The following is a 7,355-nucleotide window of genomic DNA, read 5'->3' as shown; positions in this document are numbered from 1 at the left end:
GAGGCCAAAGTACACACGGGCCAGGAGGAGGTTCAGGGCCCCCCAGAGGACACATCCACCCAGGCCCCAAGAAGCCCCCCCCACACCCCCACACCCTCAGGGCACTCTGGATCCTTGGTCGGGGTCACAGGAGTCAGCGGTCTAGTCTGGCTGAGGATGGGAGCCCTGGTGGGGAGAGGCAGTCCAAGAGGCCCTTGGAACAGGCCCCCCTCCCAGCCCAGGCCCAACCTGAGGGGAAGATGTTATACCCACGGTGGGTCCCTGGCCACAAAGAGCCCCAAATGGCCAGTGTGTCCTGGCTGCACCCTAAGGGCCACACCCTCCCTGGAGCCCTGGCCCAGGCAGTTGGGTGGCTCTCGGACAGGCCTCACCCCTACCCTGGCCCATCTGCAGCCCCCAGAGGGGACCATGAGGGTGGGGCCTGGAACACCCAGCCTGCCCACCCCTGTCCTCCCCAGTTCCTGCCACAACTATTCCCAGCCCCCAAGAGAACTTGCTACTTCACTAAGCCAGAGGCCCATTTCCTGTCTGCACTCCAGCCAGATAACAGCAGAGGGTGCTGGGAGCAGGCTCTGACCCGACTGGGAGACATACTGGCCCCCAGAACCTCAGGGACAGCCTCAGCCTCAGGGCCAGGAGGGATGGTCAAGGGAAGCTGGCTACAGCCCCAGGCCCGGGCTCAGGGAGTGTCCTCCATCCCAGGAGCCCTGGCATGGCCAGTCCCCAGCTCTGGCTGCAGGCAGATCAGCGGAGATTGAGGGCAGTGAGCCCTAGAAAGGCCAGCAAGGTCAGCCCAGCACCTCCTGCGGCTCCAGATCAGGGCTCGATCAGGGCTCAAGCTGAGGCTGCCCAGTGCAGTGCTGGCCATCCCAAAGCCCAGCTTGGAAACCAGAGTCTGGGCCAGAAACAAGCCCTGTCCCCAGGCCCCCCACCCCAGACCCCAGTGAGCCCCCCTACCCACCCCCCAAGCAGCTCCTGCAACCCACCTGAGGAGCCCCTGCTCAGGCCAGGTGGGTGTGACCCAAAGGGCCCAGGGCCCAGGGTCCTGCAAACCCTTTCAAGGCTTGGAGGTTTAGCAAACACCCCAGTTTGGGTCTGGCTCCAGGAGATGGCGGAGCTGAGAGAAGATGATGCAGCTGGGTCTAGGGTGGAGTTTCGTGCGGGCTTTACCCTGCACTGGCCCCTTATCTGTACTGAGGGGTCAGCCTACGTCCTTAAGCGCCAGTGTGGGCCTGAACTCCCTGCCTCCGCTCTCAGGCGCCTAGACCCGCCTATAACAGCCACTGCTGCCCACACCAGCCCCCTATTTCTTTGCTCCTGCACCCCCAGCACCATGCTGGGGGCTCAGTTGGAGATGGCATATTCCAGGGGAATTACAGTTAAGTGGTTAATGACCTCCCATTAGGGGCAGAAGCCGGGAGGAAGACGAGACAGACCGGGAGGTGGTGGAGTCGGGCGCCAGCCCTGGCCACCTGCCCAAGGGAGCCCGGGCAGCTGGCTCATCTGTCCTGTCTGTCTCTCTTCTCTTCATCTCCTGTCTCCCACCTGTCACCCCAGCAGAGCCTGGGCCGAACCCTGTCATCACAACTCCACGACAGGACCAAGTGAGGAGGCGATCCCTGCCCCTTCTCAGGCCAGGTTGGGTGAGGGATCTGAGAGGCCTCCTGAGCCAGAGGCCCATCTCCTGTCTGCACTCCAACCAGATAACAGCGGAGGGTGCAGGGAGCAGGCTCTGACCCGACTGGGAGACATGCCGGCCACCAGAACCTCAGGGACAGCCTCAGCCTCAGGGTCAGGCGGGTTGGTCAAGGGCAGCTTGGTACCAAAGGACTGTCAGCAGAGTCCTGGGAACAGGGAGGAGTCTGGCTGTGCGTCCTGCCAGGCACAGCCTCAGCGTCCCCCGTACATGGGCAGCAACACTGACTGTACTTGCAGCCAAGCTGGACTCCGGATGGATGGCAGCCCCAGGAAGCCTGGGCTCCGGGGCCCACACAGGCCCTCAGTGATGTGGAGCAGTGACCCTGGCTTCCCCTCTTCTCCTCCCTCGCCCAGCAGAGAGACCCCAGCTTGGCACTCACGCATCCCCCTTGCAGGGGTGGATACACCTGTCTCAGATCATGCCGCTGTGAGGCTGAGAACCACCCCCCAGACCCCTGGCTCCTGTCGCCACTGGGTGGGAGGCGGGGGGGACAGGTCAGAGGCCAAGCCCGCAGCTACAGGGACTGGCGCCTGCCCGGCACCAGAGCTTTCCTGCCTCATTACCCAGCGGGCTGCAGGAGGATCAGAGGAGCAGCTGGTAACCTGCCCGCTATCCCCCCACCCCCCACCCCGGCCCCTGAGCCCCTACTCTTCCCTGCAGCCTTGGAAATGGGTCTCTGGGCCCCGCTACTACAGAGCTGAGCGCCCCCTCACCCCCACCCTCCAGGCTTATACAGAGGGATCACGTGGGGCCGCCCACTGGGGGCCCAGGGGCCAAGCAGAGATGGTATCTCAGCAGCTCTGTAGAGGCCTGAATGACCCACCACAATTTACATTCTTCAGTCTGAGTTTGCCAAGGCTGTGACGGGTGGGGGCCAGACTTCAGGGTGGCAGCCGCCAAGAAGGTGGTGAGAAGTCAACTCCCTTAGGGAATGAGGGGATTTGGGGACCCTGGGGTTCATACGGGGGGCTGGCGGCCCTGTTCACCCAGAGGCCCAGGCCCCCCTGGGGCACCTTGCCTTGCCCTGCATGCCCCGACATGTACCATCCTGCACCCCAACCTCGAGTCCTCCATGGCCCTGCAAATGTCCACAGACTGCTGCCCTCTGAGGTGGGACTGGCCCGGCTGGCTGAGGGGCAGCCCCAGGTCATGGGCAGGGCCAAGTGGCGGCTTGAATGGACAACTGTCCTTGTCCTCAGAGTAAATGTGGCTCTTAACAGAAGCAGGGGCTGTTGGGGCCACACCCATGCTGCCAGGGTGATTAGCCAGAGCCTCCACCTTCCCGGCCAAGCCCTCACCCATACCCATGGCCACTCTGCCCCCCCTCCCCTGCCCCTTCCCCAGTGACCAGGCGACGGTGGGGGCTGGGGAACCTTTATTTATTGCTATGATCACAGGTCTACCAGCGGGCAGAGCGGTGGGGGCAGCAGGGTGACTTCTCTGAGGCCCTTTCCATCCCTCACGGGCCCAGGAGCAGGCCGGAGAAGCTGGAGCTGCTCTGCACGGTGAGAGCTGCCCCGGAGCCATTGTCCACGAAGACGGAGGTGTACTGTCCAGCCTGCAGACACCCACAGTGGACGTCACCACCCATGGGGCCCAGCTGCTCTCTGGTCGACACCCAGGCCCACCAGGTGGCCCCTCCCCAGGCCTTGCAGTGCCCAGGCTGAGGCTTAGAGGTCCAGGACCCCACCCCTGGTGTTCCTCTGACCCCCGCCCCAGTGGCCCTGCCTCACCTGCAGCTGCAGCAGCCCCTGCACGTGCATCGAGAAGACGCTGCCACTGCTCTCCAGGCTGGAGATGGCCTCCAGGGACCTGAACGTGGGGTCCAGGGATGAGGGGCCAGGGCACAGTGGCCGTGGCGGGAACACCCCTGTCAGTGCCCAGAGACCTGAGTGCTCCCACCTCAGGGCTCACCACGGTACTCTGTGTTCGGGGCAGCCCCCCTCTGTGGGCAAGGCGGTAGGTGGTCCCCTGCCCCTCAGGACACCTCAGCGACCCCCGGGGGGCTCACTCACATGTGGCGATGACACAGGGACTCAATGCAGACCAGCACCCGCACTGTGTCCCGGGCCCTTGGCCGGACCCTGCCCTGTAGCTCCCTGGGATCTGGGGAGACAGGCCAGGTCTGCAGTGCCCCCAGGGAGGACGGAACAGAGGGGGAGGGGCCTTGGGGCCTTCGGGGCACACTGTGGGCTGGGGAGGGTGGGCATGAGGGCTGTCCAGTCCCCAGTGGGTGCAGGGTTAAGGCAGGAGGTGTCTCTGCAATGGGACTGAGGCCTGAGGTCTGTGACATTGGGGCCCACCTGGAGGGCCAGCCCCTCCCCATCACCCACACCCTGGCCAGATCTGCTCACCCACATGCAGGCTGGCGGAAAACTGGAAGATGGCAGTCACCGGGGCTGTGAAGCGACCGGAGGCCAGGCTCAGGCCAAAGCCCCGCAGGAAGGCACCCTGGGCCGCAGGCTGGAGTGGGACAGCAGGGGGACGCAGCTGCAGTCTGGAGCCTCACCTCCCACCCAGCCTGGTGCAGGAGGGTGCCTGCAACCAACAGCCCTCAGCTCAAGCAGACCCCAGGTGGGCAGGACAGGAGGGTGACCTGTGCATCCATCCCCACCAGGACTCTGGGCACCAAGAAGCCCCACACGGGAAGGCATCTCTGCCCCGGCTTCCTCACACCCTACCCCGCGCCTCGGTGCTGTGTGGAGGCCCAGGGTTGCCCAGGGGCTACTGTGGCCTGCTCTCCTGTGGGGCCCGCCCGCCACGCCCACTCACGGCCTGGAAGCCCTGCAGTTCCACCAGCGTCTTCTTGTCCACCAGCACTGGGCCCCTCAGCCGACAATGGAAGGCTTCGGCCACCAGCTGCCTGCCTATCCCCTCAGGCAGCACAGGGCCCAGCAGCCCCAAGGACCGATGCTCGGTGGCCTCTGTGGGGACAACGGTGCAGGTGTGGCTCGTGGCAGCATGGGGTTCTCTCCCACACCCAGGAGAGGGGGTGGAGGGGGCCTACCCTTCAGCATGTCCTGGAACTCCCGCAGTGCAGACTCTTGGGGGGCCTCCACACTGGAGTGGCCGGGGGGTCCAGAGAGGCCTCGCTGGGGGAGGCAGGAGAAAATGAGGCTCTCAAGGGGGCACTCACAGCCACCCCAACCTGGGTTCGGATCCCGGGGCTCACCAATTTCTTGTCCTGGCCTCGGCACCGCTTCTTTGAGGGCCCATGATCAGGGCGCCGGACAAAGTTCAGCCACGTCACATGGGCATCTGTGAACTCAGGCCCTGAGGCCTCGGGCAGCTGAAGGGTCAGAGGACAAGCCTGTACACTGACCACCAGGCCCTGCTGGGTCCTGCCCCACTACCCCCGGAGAACAACAGGAATCTTAGGGCCCAGGCTGCTGGGGTGGGACTCGGTGCAGACACAGGAAATATGGCAACAGGGCACTGCAGGGCTCCCCTTGGCCTCAGGCCGGGGACCCGTGTCCAGAAGCCTGCGGTCTGCTGCTGTGTTGGGACCCACATGGCCCCTCCTGCTGCTTCCTGTTCCCAGGCAGACGGGCATGGCCGTGTGCACATGGAGCCAGCCCTGCCTGTCCCAACAGAGGTCTGGCCTGGCTGAGGCAGGCAATGGTGGACAGGAGTGTTTTCCAGAGTCATGCGAGGCTGGGGCGAGTGGGCGCTGGGTGTGCAAGCTGGCGGCCCAGGATCAGACCCTCCAGACATCTCTTGTACACCCCATTTCTGCACCAGGGCAGTGGGAGGGATAGGCACACACCCAGCCCCAAAGTCAGGGCTGAGTGAAGGGGTGCGAGCTGGGGGTTGGTCCCTCTCTGTATCCAGGTCTCCCAGGGGAGGGCCACAAAGTGACCAGGAGCGCAGCAGACACTGGTCTGGTGGGGGAGAGCTACTGCCACGAGGCCAGTGGAGCCCCGGCCACTCCTGGAGAGCCAGCTGTCCAGGAAGACAGGCCAAGAGGTCCTGACCAGGTCTGGGGGGGCTGGGAGGGCCAGGGTTTCTCCCTTCTGCAGTCCACCTGTTCCTCCGGTCACCATAGACCTGAGCCATAGTGGGCGGACCCGGGGGGCAGGTGGAGCAGGAGCCCACTTTCAGCAGGAAGAGTGGGTCTCCTGACGCCTGCAGAGGGCTGTCCTGGGGTGGGGGTGCCATGGTCAGGGACAGCCCTTGTCTGCCCCCAGACTGCCTTGCCATGACTCTGGAGGGGCAGCCCAGGCAGGTGGGGCCAGGCAGAGCAGGAACTGCCCCCAAGGATCCTCCCCCGAGCAGCTTTCCCAGAGCTTGCTGGCAGCCCACTCCCCTGGCAACAGGGCCAGAGGACTTGCTCTCCTCAGCCTGCCCAGCAGGAATATGGGGCCTCAGGCTCCAACGGGGCGCGTAGGCCGAGAGCAGCCGGGCTGGCCGCCATAGAGACGCCCGCGGGAGGCGAAGGCCAGGATCAAAGGCTCAAGGGCTGGCAGGGGGCCTGGCCCAGCAACTGCTGCTTCACTTCAAGTCCAGGAGCCACCAGGCCCTTGCTGACGGGGTCAGCTCCGAGACCCCCTCAGGGAGCCCCAGCCCAAGAGGGTGGAGACCGGAGGCTGAAGCAGGTGTGAGAGGCTCTCTTAGAGGGGATGCCAGGGGGTAGGCTGGAGCCAGGGGCCTCCCAGGACCTGGCCTCCTTTCCCATCCCAGAGGCCGTAAGGGGTGCTGGCTACTCAGCAGTGGGTCAGGGCAGGGCTAGCCTTGACCACCCCAGAAGCCAGAGTTGGAGCACCAGATTCCATCCAGGGGTCTGAGCCAGCTGCCCAAAGCACCTCCCCAGTTTGCAGTCTCACCTCAGGGCAGCAGGTTACTCAGGGCTTGATGGTCCTTAGGCTTCAGTGGGCTCAATGTAGCCCCCACAGAAGCCCCTCCACCCCCTACTCCCTCCCCAGGCCCAGAGAGGGTCCCCTGATCCACACTGTTATGGTTCCTGCCCAAAGTCCCACCCCACTCTGACAGGGGAGGTGGGCTGGAGGATGGCTCACGTGGGCCCGTAACAGATCATGCATACCTTGGGGAAGCCCAGTAGCCCCTCGCTGCCCAGTGTGGTGGCGCTGGGGGCGATGGGGCGCTGGCTGGACTGCCGAGGCCTCTTGGGCTCCTGCCGGGCCCCGTTGCCCCCGAGGAATGAGATCTGTGGCCAGAGGACGACTGTGGCGGCCACCCAGGCCCAGCGCATGTTGGCTGCTAGCTGCCGGGTCCGGAGCCCGCAGTGGCTCAATGCTGTTGAGCCCAGGCAACCGGAGGCACTCAGAGTCTGGGCGTGGGGGCGCAGCCCCGAGGGACGCCTGACTGCCACTGGTGCATGTCTGCACAGGATGAGCTGGGCTAGTGAGGGACGCGCCCCCAGTCCTGCAGACTCCCTTGTGAGCAGTGCCCTCCCCGCCCGCGCTCCCCTCCTCCCCAAGGCTGGCGGGCTCCAAGGGGGCGGGCCCACAAGGGAAGAACCTCAGCCTCCCAGGCTTCAGGGCCTGCAGGGGGGCGTGGATGGGGGCGGAACCGCACCAACAGACCACCTACCTCCCACACAGCTGCTGCCCAAGGGGAGAGGTTGTGCACTCCCCATCCCAGCCACTTCAGGGTGGAGCCCAGTTACCCCAGGCAGGGACACACTCCGTCGGGGTTC

At 65.2% G+C, this 7,355-nt stretch overlaps 1 protein-coding gene across 1 annotated transcript; it reads right to left on the bottom strand.

Moving 5' to 3' along the window:
* Positions 1-3,158: 3,158 nt before the first annotated feature.
* On the bottom strand, positions 3,159-7,295 carry C1QTNF12 (C1q and TNF related 12). The gene is made up of 9 exons (XM_055583797.1): positions 7,250-7,295; positions 6,741-6,952; positions 4,872-4,988; positions 4,707-4,791; positions 4,472-4,623; positions 4,054-4,162; positions 3,715-3,805; positions 3,433-3,511; positions 3,159-3,257 (listed from the first exon to the last, which is right to left on the bottom strand). Exons 1-9 carry the CDS (start codon positions 7,293-7,295, stop codon positions 3,159-3,161), a joined length of 990 nt encoding a protein of 329 aa, XP_055439772.1.
* Between the last annotated feature and the right edge of the window lie 60 nt (positions 7,296-7,355).

Source organism: Bubalus kerabau, chromosome 5, assembly GCF_029407905.1.
Source record: "Bubalus kerabau isolate K-KA32 ecotype Philippines breed swamp buffalo chromosome 5, PCC_UOA_SB_1v2, whole genome shotgun sequence".
Lineage (NCBI taxonomy): Eukaryota > Metazoa > Chordata > Mammalia > Artiodactyla > Bovidae > Bubalus > Bubalus kerabau.
The sequence above is the reverse complement of the archived record's forward strand: the minus strand, read 5'-3'. Positions and strand labels throughout refer to the sequence as shown.

Excerpts from the sequence above, each read along its gene's own strand:
- C1QTNF12 (XM_055583797.1), bottom strand. The coding sequence starts at position 7,295 with ATGGGGAGTGCACAACCTCTCCCCTTGGGCAGCAGCTGTGTGGGAG. Across the intron at positions 4,792-4,871 it reads GAGGCCAGGACAAGAAATTG|CGAGGCCTCTCTGGACCCCC; the intron begins GTGAGCCCCGGG and ends TGCCTCCCCCAG. Across the intron at positions 3,806-4,053 it reads TTCCGCCAGCCTGCATGTGG|ATCCCAGGGAGCTACAGGGC; the intron begins GTGAGCAGATCT and ends CTGTCTCCCCAG.